The sequence below is a fragment of the Pelobates fuscus genome, chromosome 2 (genome assembly GCF_036172605.1).
Source record: "Pelobates fuscus isolate aPelFus1 chromosome 2, aPelFus1.pri, whole genome shotgun sequence".
NCBI classification, from domain to species: domain Eukaryota; kingdom Metazoa; phylum Chordata; class Amphibia; order Anura; family Pelobatidae; genus Pelobates; species Pelobates fuscus.
This window is the reverse complement of record NC_086318.1, coordinates 260,415,742-260,427,209: the sequence shown is the minus strand read 5'-3', so window position 1 is coordinate 260,427,209 and position 11,468 is coordinate 260,415,742. Positions and strand designations below refer to the sequence as shown.

General features: G+C 42.6%; 1 protein-coding gene across 1 annotated transcript in view; it reads left to right on the top strand.

The window, feature by feature from the left end:
- Positions 1-1,162: 1,162 nt before the first annotated feature.
- TBP (TATA-box binding protein) overlaps positions 1,163-11,468 on the top strand; it is a 46,999-nt gene continuing 36,693 nt past the window's right edge. Inside the window, exons 1-3 of the mRNA XM_063441235.1 lie at positions 1,163-1,284; positions 9,261-9,370; positions 10,952-11,268. Coding sequence (XP_063297305.1) covers positions 9,323-9,370; positions 10,952-11,268 — 365 coding nt within the window. The 5' untranslated portion in view covers positions 1,163-1,284; positions 9,261-9,322. The remainder of the gene's footprint in view (positions 1,285-9,260; positions 9,371-10,951; positions 11,269-11,468) is intronic.

Below are 11,468 nucleotides of genomic sequence, written 5' to 3'. Positions count from 1 at the left end.
AGGGATGAAATTCTTACGCATGGGAAATATTTTCAAAACCAGGGCAAATAAAATTGAATGACTAAAATAATGCAATGCTTAAGTAGGATATTTTTCTGGTGCAGAGAATAAACCCAGGACATCGGAAATCGTGACTGCCGCACCAAATGTGGAACCTTTGGGAAGTATGCATTTCACATGCTTTATGGTTATTCAGTGTGTGTGAATGCACAAATAACTTTTTTAATGTTACATGATAAACTTGTATTTCTTGTGCACTCATGAACCTTTCAATAAGTGTTAAAACTCTTATAATAGTGTGATGGATAGAAATTAATGTGTGTAAAATGTCTATTTACTATGTATACCTGTGTTCATTTATTACTCAAAATGGCTGCTAGAGCACCCCCTCCTATCGTCTAAGACCCTCGTGTAGCAAGATGGCGTCTCCATCTGGAGCTACACACAAAGACAATGATGACATCACACTTTGGAGGAAGTACATCAAGATAAAACACTTAACACCTAACCAATTAAATCTTTACTTTTACTAATATCTAACCCTTAATCAATTGAAAAGTTTTGCGTGCTGTATTTGCAACGTTGCATTATTTTGCCTTTTTAAGGGGCTGGCCGCCCCCCTGACAATACACTTGGAAGTTTTTATTTAATTGAACTTTTCTGTGTCAGTGTGATTTCTTCAGTGTGCACGCTTTATTACATTTAAAACATTTGGACAGGGGCAGATATTCCAGCAAACACTTAGTTTGATCTAAAACAATAGCAAGAAAAAAATAAATAAAATTAAAAAAATAAATAAAACAATAGCAAGGACTGTGTGTTACCTGGCCCTGAACAGATTATAGAGTTATAACATTAATGGCCCTAGGTAGGAAAATATAAATCTCCATGTGTCTTTATTATGGTAATATGAGCCATTTTCTTGCCAACACCTTAATACAAATTAATTACATTTATATATTTGTGTCTGTATAAACAGATGTAATTATGCTTGCACACGACTGCCATATGTTAATCGTGCAGTTTCCCCTCCATTGCTTTAATATAGCGGATAGCACTGCCCTACATGCAGAGACAACTTTCACAAAGTTTTTTTCCATCCTCTACAAAGGTTCGGAATCTAACGGATATGACGTCAGGACTGCGAGCCGTCGCTCACTGGTTACTCCGTCACCGGAAGTGCTGCGTTGCGCATGCGTGCTGAAATGTGGCGCCGGGTGGAATGGTCCTAGTTGTTTGAGGTGTCTGTGAGTGAGTCCGTGAGTGCGGCGTAAGTAGCCGCAGGTAAGAGCGACCCGGCCCGGCTTTATATCTTGGTATTGTCCCCGTGTGACCCCCGAGCTGAGCGATTTCCCGCCATGTTGATCGCATGATGTACTAAGCTAGCAGGGCGCTCAGTCGGTATATCTCGTAGATGGCGGTTTCCTTCAGGTTTGCTCCACTCTCTCCTCGTGTTAGTAACTCGCAGTCCCGTGCTGTCACTGCTCCCACCGGGAACGCTGCATTACAAAGCTGGACATACTCGTTATGCGTAATATTCCCGAGAAGGGGATACTCGTCTGTTTATAACATTCTGAGCGAGCTCCACATTTTACTTGGTTCGACGGCATAGAATCTCACTATTTAGCTTAGTGTTTCATTATACAGATGTTACCCTGCCATAGCTCTCAGAATGCTGCAGTTTTACTCCCAACGAATTTGGATACTATAGGCACCATAACTACTTAATGCCGTCATCCAAAAACCCATAACAGTGGGATGGTAATATGAGACTTATTGCATCATAGCAATTCAGGGAAGCCGGTATTGTGCCTTGAGTGCCCCTTTATTACCTGCTAAGAGTTTTGTTTCGTTTCCCGAAGTGTCATATTAACCTACAGGAAGATAAAATTCTTCCACAAATCTTTTTTTCCAATGGAAAATGGAGATACCCAGTTTGCAGGATAAAAAAAATGTAGGTTCCTACACATACATTTTTATTAACCCCTTAAGGAGACTGCTTCAGCAGCTTGTCTTTAGGACACAAGCTATTTTTGTGTTCAACCACAATCTGCATTTTTCTCATTTATTGTACCAACACATATATACCGTTTTGTTTTTTAAGGACAGAAAGGGCTTTAATTCGATGTGACACATACATATATATAAATTCTCGTTTTGGCAATAGCATGTGCATAGTTCAGTTTAAGAAAAGTAGTTCAAATGTAATTCATTTAGATGTCTTGATTAACAGAGTATATACTATCTCTAATATTTCAGAGTTTTGTAAGTTTTTCTTATAAGTTTAATAATTGTGACAGAAAACAAAATTGCCACACAAAAGTATACCTTTTTATATAAAGCAGACATCACAGGCTATTTATGTAAGGCAGCGATTGACAAAACCCAGGTAGCCTTGGCGACTAGGAAGTTTGTCCTGGTGCCTAGTTGGTTATCAGTCCATTGAGTCAAGATGGACAGCTGTGCAGAATGGAGTTGTTATCTTCAAGCTCTTCTTGCTCTGCAGTGATACATATGACATCACTCGGGCCCTTGCATCACTATACAGCGCACGATGGTGCTTACAATTACAACACAGCCGTACGTTGGACCCTATGGAAAGGCAGTCATTCAGAAAGCCCATTACAGGTGCTTCCTAGTACAGTGCTGCAGTGTTCGGCACCTACATTCAGTGTCTCCAAGCTCTGCATGGAGGTGCTAAACGTTCCCCAATGATTCAATTCATCTCTATGTGGAGATGTTGACTGGCGTGACAGTGTTTTGCCGCACATGCGCAATAGCCTCACAATGCTTTGCTATGGGAAAGCATTGGATTTGCTAAGATCATCATCTTTTCTCTGCGTGGGAATATAGGTAAGTAATAATATCTTTCTCGTGCAATTGAAGGGTGGCAGTCATCTAAACACACACACACATTCTCTCTCACACTCAAAAAAATATTTAAGTATACTGTAGCTGGAGTTAACCCTTTTATCTTGGGTCTAGTGGGGCTGCTGTCATCTTCCTGCTCCGCTCCCCTGCATTCCTTTTAGTGATTAAGGGGGTCAGATTGACATCATCATGGGTCGAGGACTAAATTTCTAGTCGCCATCTCAACCTGTCACCTGGGATTTGTGCCAAATTATGCTTGGCATACTCTTCTGAATAAAACAATGCCCCAATGTATGCCACTATCCTGCAAAGCTAGAGTCATCCATATAAGAATCATGGTCATTTCACTTTTTACAATTTGAAATTTGATAGTAGAATGTTATGATTCTATGTCTAATTTTGGGGCATTGTAGAAGTTTGACAGAAAAAAAATGTATACAGTGTTTTTAGCACCAATTTCTTTCACATTTTGTTGTATTTTTTTTTTTTTTACGCACACCTTGCTCTTAAGTGTTTTTTTTTTGTTAACGTGATATATACAACTGTAATAAAAATCAATTGATTATACTCAGCTCTATTTCCAAAGTACAGAATTACCCCAATTTTTGGTATTTGTGTGCCTTGGCCAATTTTGTAGACGTTGCTACCAATATAGATCAGGGTGATCTAGTAAAGGGCTTGACAAATTTGTTTGGAATCTAGGAGCCAGTCATTTTCAACGAGAAAATGCAATTCTTAAAGGGACACTATAGTCACCAGAACCACTACAGCTTGATGTAGTTGTTCTGGTGTCTATAGCCTGTCCCTGCAGGCGTTTTAGTGTAAACACACACTGCCTCTTCTGCGAAAAGGCAGAATTTACATTGCTGCTTAGTAACACCTCTAGTGACAGTCACTCAGACGGTCACTAGATTCCTGGGTCACTGCTGCACCACGTGCAGCACCCAGGTTCAGTATCTCCAAGCTCTGCATGGAGGTGCTGAATGTTCCTCGTAGAGATTCATTAATTTAATGCATCTCTGAGGAGATGCGGATTGGTATTAAGGGAAAGCATTGGCTTAGCTGAGATCATAAAGATTGATAATCTCAGCCATGGGGAAACTGGCACGGCGTGACTAAATGGGGGGAAAAAAGGTGAGTAGAAATAATCGGAGGGAGCATGTACCTAAACGCGCGCACACACACTGACAGGCTCACATACACACTCACGCTGACAGCAGGCTCACATACACACTCACGCTGACAGCAGGCTTGCACACACAAACTCTTGACAGACACACACTTTTTTTTTTTTTTTTATTCTTTATTTTTCATTCAATAGCACCTACAGGCGCACATCAGTTTACGGGCTTACGCAGAAGCCAACATTATCGACATTATGGAAACATACAGCTTTACAATCACAGTATTATAAGCCTCAGTTTTCTTATCAAAACCGATGGTGCCTGCCGGCCATTGAGGTATTTTGTAAATTTTAACTTCACAGTACCCCTTGTTAGTATATACATCTTTTTACTTTTAGCTCGACAAGGAAACAAACTCTGTTAGGCTAAGGAAGAGGCCAAGTAAATTACAGACCCTCCTTCGTAGATCTTAGTTCTCTGTAACATTTTAAACGTGGGTCTGAACCCAGGCTTGGCACTCGCCATTTATAGGGGAAAATTATGTTAGGTACATACGCAGGCCAGAGGGGTAAAAATAGTCAGCTATCGTATGTGCCAGTTAAACCCCTAACTGTACTACCTAGTTCCTCCGTTCGCTAGATCTAGCCTGAGGAAACAGTGCGAAGCGTAAAGAAGAAAGAGAAATGAAGAAGGAAATACCTGAAAAAGTATATAGCCAGGTCGGAAAAAGGGGGCAAGAAGTGAGGGGGGGGAGGGGGAGGGCGGCCGGTCCATAATCTCTCAATGTGAAGTGGGGCCCAGTCCAGCAAGGCCTCGCTGCGGTCCATAACCATCAGGGTACGACTCAGGAGCCACTCGAGCCTATTGCGCTGTCGTCCCAAGGCTCCCAGAGTTTCCGAAAAGTCGCGGACGTCCCCCTCACCCTTGCCGTAAGATCATCCATAATTCTACATTCTTTAATTCTAGATATAACTCCAGTGAACTCTGGGCCCTCTGGAGTAAGCCACGCCATCGCTATCGCTCTGCGTGCACACATAGTCACCTTGTGTACCAGTCTCTGTTCCCGCGTTGTCCACCCTTCCACCGATCTGTTTAATAGGTATATCCACGGATCCAATCTCAGTGGTCTACCAAATAACTGCAGCATTAGGTCCTCCACTGCCTTCCAAAATCCGCGTATCTTAGCGCATTCCCACCACATGTGGAGATACGTACCTTGGGTCCCGCATCCCCTCCAGCAATCGTCGTTCTCTAGTTTGTGCATCCTATGCAATTGTATCGGGGTAGTATACCAGCGGAACATAGTTTTCCAGGCCTGTTCTTGTAAAGTGACGCACATTGAAACCTTAGAGTTAGCCTCCCATATCTCCTGCCACTCTATCCCCTCCAGTGTCTCCCCTAGGTCTCTCTCTCATTGAGTAGTATACGTCAATCCCCCCTGGGGGCAACTCCGTCCGAACATAATCTCTCGTAGAAGGTAAACGTCTCCAGGGCAGCTTTTTTAATGTGTGGCAATTGAGCGAAACCCCTCAATTGGATATACCGGAAGAAGTCCGCTGGAGTGAGGTGGGTACTCGACTGCAGTTCCGCAAATTGGACGACCTCTCCATTGCGAAACAGCTGATGTAGCCGTCGCATTCCAGTTTGTTCGATGTTGCGAAAGTCCCGGGGGGTCGTACCTGGCGGGAATTCCTTGCTACCATACAGAGGGGTCAGGGGGGACGGGGACGATGCCAGCTTATATTTGGTGTTACACAAGTCCCATATCCTAAATGAATTGAGCATCGTTGGGCTTGCGCTCCGTATCGTTGGTCTGTGTTCCCTGGGGACCCACATTGTAAACTGGGGAAGGACGCCGTCCACCATCTGGGATTCGATGTCCACCCAACGCCTCTCCTTAAGGGCAGAGTGCCACATGGCCACCTGTGACAATTGCGCCGCTACATAGTAAAAGAAGAGGTTTGGCAGGCCCAGACACACACTCTTGAGAGGCGTGCGCTCACACACTCTTATGCCGATAACAGGCTTGCACACAACAGGCTGACAGACTTGCGCACATACACACATACAGGCGCTCACACACAGACACTCTGACCGTTAGGGATTTTTTTGTATACTGAGGAACGCAGTTTTGTGTGGTGCAAAGGAGAGGTGCCGGTTGCAGTGGTGGCGGGTTATCTGAGAATCGTTGCACTGTTTTGTGGCTGGTTGCCCAATATGGTTGGATCAGGGGGCATTCTCACCATAAATGTATGTGTGTCGGTGGCCAGGCCACATCTCCAGCATGCATCGTTGGTGGCGGAGTCGAATGAATGTATGGATTGTGGGCGGTACGGTACAACCGTAGAGGTAGTTTGTACATGGTTTCCTGTACTCCGCTGGAGGGGGCGCAGTGTTGCGTGAGGCCACTTATTTTGGAACACTGTTTTAATGTGAACTTGGTGTTTAGTGTTTTCTCCCATTTCCCCATGTGCCTCTGGGTCGTGTTTTTTTTTTTTTCTTCTGAGTCTTCTAATCATGCTGTAGAGGATGGATAGTTCCCCGTACAAGCAGTTCAGGATCGTCACAAAGTGCACCAAATTCCGTGAGGTCTCTCGATGCGTGGTGCCCTGTAATGTTTGAGGATATAAAGTCCATCAATTGTCTATATCTGAAGCAGAGCATGAAGTGTGGTGTCCTTGTTGTCGGTGATTCATTAGGACTTTCGAGCCGGGCACGGCGGATCTGGGGGATCCCAGTAGTCGTTGGAAGGTCGTGGCTTCCATTCCAGAAAGGAAGGTCGTGTTGTGAACAATGGGTAGCAGAGGAGATGGCGAGGTGGTAAGTGTGAGCATGAACGCTTGTGTGCGCCACACTTGCAAGATAGCAAGGGATGGGGTGCCGCAAGTTGTGAACTTTGTTGTTGCCATGGTCTAGCCATGGTAGGACCGCTATTGGCCTACCGATCATGTCTGATTCTATGTCTTTCCATAGTTTGGCCACTCTGTGTTTGGTCCACTCAGTTATCTGCAAGAGGTGAGTCGCCCGGTAGTATTCTCTGAAGTCTGGTAGGGCCAAGCATTCAGTCTTTTTGGCAGCATGAGGGTATCGTGTTTAATCCTCGCTTTGAGTTTGTGCCAGACGTTGTGTTAGAACACTAAAACATAAATCGTTGTTGGAGGGCCTGCGTCTTCTGGGTGGAGACGTTTGGGACTGTCGATTTTGTATAGTTTATTTTAAAGTTCGAGAGTGCTCCGTATTCTGCATGATAGCTGGTAGGGTTGTTTTAGGCTTGGTAATGAAAAGAGGTCTTTTGCGTAGGCTGCGACCAAATGTCTCGCTGTGCCCACCTTGATCCCCGATATATCGAGATTGCTCCGTATGGCATCTAGGAAGGGTTCTAGGGCTAGGACGAAGAGTAGGGGTGACAGCAGGCACCCCTGTCGCGTGCCCTTGCAGATCTGAGGGTTCAGTGAAGGCACGTTGACACAAACTCATGCTGTGGGTATTGTATATAAGGCCTTGATCCAGGCCATCATGTGGAAGCCCACAGGAAGCATCACTCTGTCGAAAGCCTTCTCCGCTTCCGTAGACAGCAGGAGAAAGCCATCCAAGAAATTGGGAGGTAATTCGCACACTGCTCCACGTCCTTGCCCGCTTTGGGTATCAGGGAGATGTTCATCCCCAGGGCTTGCAAGGGGACCCGATGACCTTCTCTTATGGAGTTGAGTGCTTTCAGTAGGCGTGGTGATTAGATTTCTACAAACTTTATAGTAACGTGTCGTTAAGACGTCGGGGCCAGGGCTTTTGCCCAGCTTCGTGTTCTTTAAGGCCCATGCTAGTTCTTCCGGCGTGATGGGTTCTTCCAATTTGTCTGTTGCTTCCTGTGTTAGACCGTTGCGCACCTGAGCTGTAAGGTATTGTTCACCCTGTCTATCCCTGGCTACGGTGGGCCTCCGTGGTTGTTGGGAGTGTTTACAGCTCTCCGTAGTACTTCCGAATGGCCGCCGCCATCTCTGAAGGCATTTGTGACGTAGTCGCTTCTCCTGTATTGATCTTGGCAAAAGCGCGACGACCTACATTCCTATCATGCGGGCCAGTAAAGCGCCACACTTTTTGGTGTAAAAGAAGGCTTTAGGGTGCTGGTATGCTCTCTGGTATGAGGCGTTCAGGATTAATTACAGTTCTCTCTGGGATTTGTTAAAGGACCAATACAGTGCCAGGAAAACAAACTTGTTTTACTAGCACTATAGAGTCTTTAGGTCCCCTCAAGCCTAGGCGTTTTACTTTTCCTTCTTTCTTTTTTTTCTTTATGGGCACTAAACACTTGACACAGCACTTTGAGTTTGCCTCACAGAGATCTTTTAATTTCATTTATTATGTCTCATTCTCTTTGCTCATTTGCTGTCTAGATAGTTTACCAGGGAGAGAGGCTTTGTAATCAACTATTCACTGCTAGATTTTCTAGCAGTATACCTCTTTATCTATACCCTCCACCCTGCTAACCTCTTGACAGATTGCATGCTCTGATACCCTGATCATAGGTACATCATTAGGCAATCTCTCCCCCTACCCCATTTGCAATACCTTGGGTTGTCTACTATTGCAAATGGTATGCCATCATAGGGGTAATTTTCATTCTTTGGCTACCATAGGGTCACAAAGGCAACGTAAGCAATCTTGAGCAATGTAAAAAAAAAATGAAACACAAGCTTTATATTTGACGCTTTAACTCTTGAAAACACCATAAAACCTGTACATGAGGGGTACTGTTGTACTCGGGAGATTTCGCTGAACACCAATATTAGTGTTTCAAAACAGTAAAATATATTACAACGATGATATCACCAGTAAAAGTGACTTTTTTGCATTTTTCACGCACAGACAGCACTTACACGGACGATATTATTGCTGTGATACTTTTTACTGTATTGAAACACAAATATATCACAGCAATAATATAGTCCGTGTAAGTGCTCTTACTCTTTTATTACAGGCCTACCCGATACGTCGGTTTCGGCACACCACAACCGACTTGCTCATATATCTAACTTATCATGTATACGGCTTTTGTCCCCGACTACAAATATATATAAAAATATATTTATATATATATTTATATATATATATATATATATATATATATATTTTTTCTTCTGTGTTCTGTAGCAAGCTTGTCAAATAGTGATTTGAAATCACAATTATGATGTAAAATGTTTTTTTTACTAGTATTTTGTTCATTTGCAAAGTATAATTAACAGTACCCTTTTTTAATTTTCCATTCAGGTTTGCTTGGAATGGTTTGATATAGTCTAATCACACATATTTGAAAAGCCGGGCACAAAAACATGGATCAAAACAGTATACCTCCTTTCCAGGGGCTGGCTTCCCCCCAGGTGAGTGTTTTGGTCTTTAAAGACTGATCCTTTTGTAATATCCATAACGTCAGGAAGGGTTAGAATACTCTCATAAAAAAAGCATGTTCTTCAGTGGATCCCAACCCAATCTTTAAGTACCCCCTAAAAGTCCAGGATTTACAGATTACCCAGTTGTCTAATGTGTTTTCTTTCTTTAAAAAAAATAAAAATTTTTTTAGACACAACAGGGTAATCCTTAAATCCTGGACAGTTAGGGGGTACTTGAGGACTGGGCTGGAAACCCCTTTCTTAATATTCCATAAGACAACATTAACTGTGGCATTTTTGTTTTGAGTCCATTGTGAATGAATCACACTAAAACCGTATGTTTGTCTAATTTCACATTAAATATTCAAAATATATATAGAACGATCAACATGTAGCATGTACCATATTTGTGAAAATATATACAAGTGCAAATAGAGGCACATGAATTTGTTAGAGCTAATAAGCTAGCTCCAACTGCAACAGCCCTTAGGCCAAATTTTGTTTTGCAGTTACTTCCCACGGTATGAGATGTAGTATCAAAGAATATTATATAATGCAGAATATCACCACCCAATAAAAAAAAAAAAAAAAAAAAAAATCTTGGAGTTGTATTGTACAACCAATAAGCCTTATGAGGTGAATATTTCCACTCACATGATTTAGAGCTTATTGTGAATGGCTCAGATTAATTGCAGTTTGTGGGTTAATCCACACCAACTATACCAGCATCCAGATTATTCTTTCAAAATAAAGATTGCTTATTAGCTCTGACAAGTTTGAGTGGTACTGTTTGCACTTGTATATATTATCACTTTTATATAGTACATGCTACACTATGAGATAGATATAAACATGTTTTATTTAAAGTGATATTACACAGGAAAAGATTTATTGAAGATAATTTGTTTTGAGTGCTTCTCTTTATGATGGTTTAGTTACTTAATCGAGTTTACATTTTGCATATGTGACATACAACAAGGACGTCTCAGATTTGGCTAGGTTTTCTGGCTTCTCTGTGGAAGGGAGAGAAGGCTTCAATTTTGGCTGCAAACTGACCTTTCCACTTTAAAGGAATAATTTAGTGTTAGGAATACAAACGTATTCCTGACACTAGTTCTTAAAAGCGCTGTATAAGTATCTAGGCCCCTGTTAAAAAGGTGTTTTTAGTCACTTATTTCCAACGCTGCTCTGCCTCCTTGGCTGAGATCTTCAGATTTTAAATACTCTGCCAATTCAATGTCTTCCCGTAGGAAAGCATTGCTGCGCCACTCAGCATCTCCTCATAGAGATGCATTGAGTCAATACGTTTCTATGGACGTTCAGCTTCTACATGCAGAGTGTGGAGATGCTGAAAATCCATGCTGCACACCAGGTGGCTGTCTGAGTGAAAAGGCAGTGTTTACATTAAAAAATCTGCAGTTCAGGCTGTAGACACCAGAAAAACTAAATTGAGCTGTTGTAGTTCTGTTGACTATAGTGTCCCTTTAAGATCAGAGGTTTTTCTCTTCCATTGAAAAGGGCAGTGTTACCAACTATTTTAGTGAGTGTCTTATTTTTATTTATTTTTCTCAGGGTGCAATGACTCCGGGTATTCCGCTTTTCAGCCCAATGATGCCTTATGGCACCGGTTTGACCCCACAACCTGTTCAGACAAACAGTTTATCAATACTGGAAGAGCAGCAAAGACAGCAGCAACAAGTACAGCAATCAACATCACAGCAAGGCACTCAGGGGTCTGGACAAACGCCACAATTATTTCACTCACAGACTCTGACAACTGCTCCCCTTCCAGGCAACACACCACTCTACCCCTCCCCAATGACTCCTATGACTCCTATTACACCTGCAACACCTGCATCAGAAAGTTCAGGAATTGTACCTCAGCTACAGTAAGTTCACCTTGCGTATACTTAATGTTTTTTTTTTTTTTTTTAATTCTTTATTTTTGATTCGGCACGGAATGCGGCATAGTGATATACAGTGGCTCACGCAGGGGCCGATTACCAACAGTTTCACAGGTTATGTAACAGTAGACAGGTGGTTTCTCAGCATATGTGATGTTAATATTTTGCCGTTCCGTGTCGTCTTT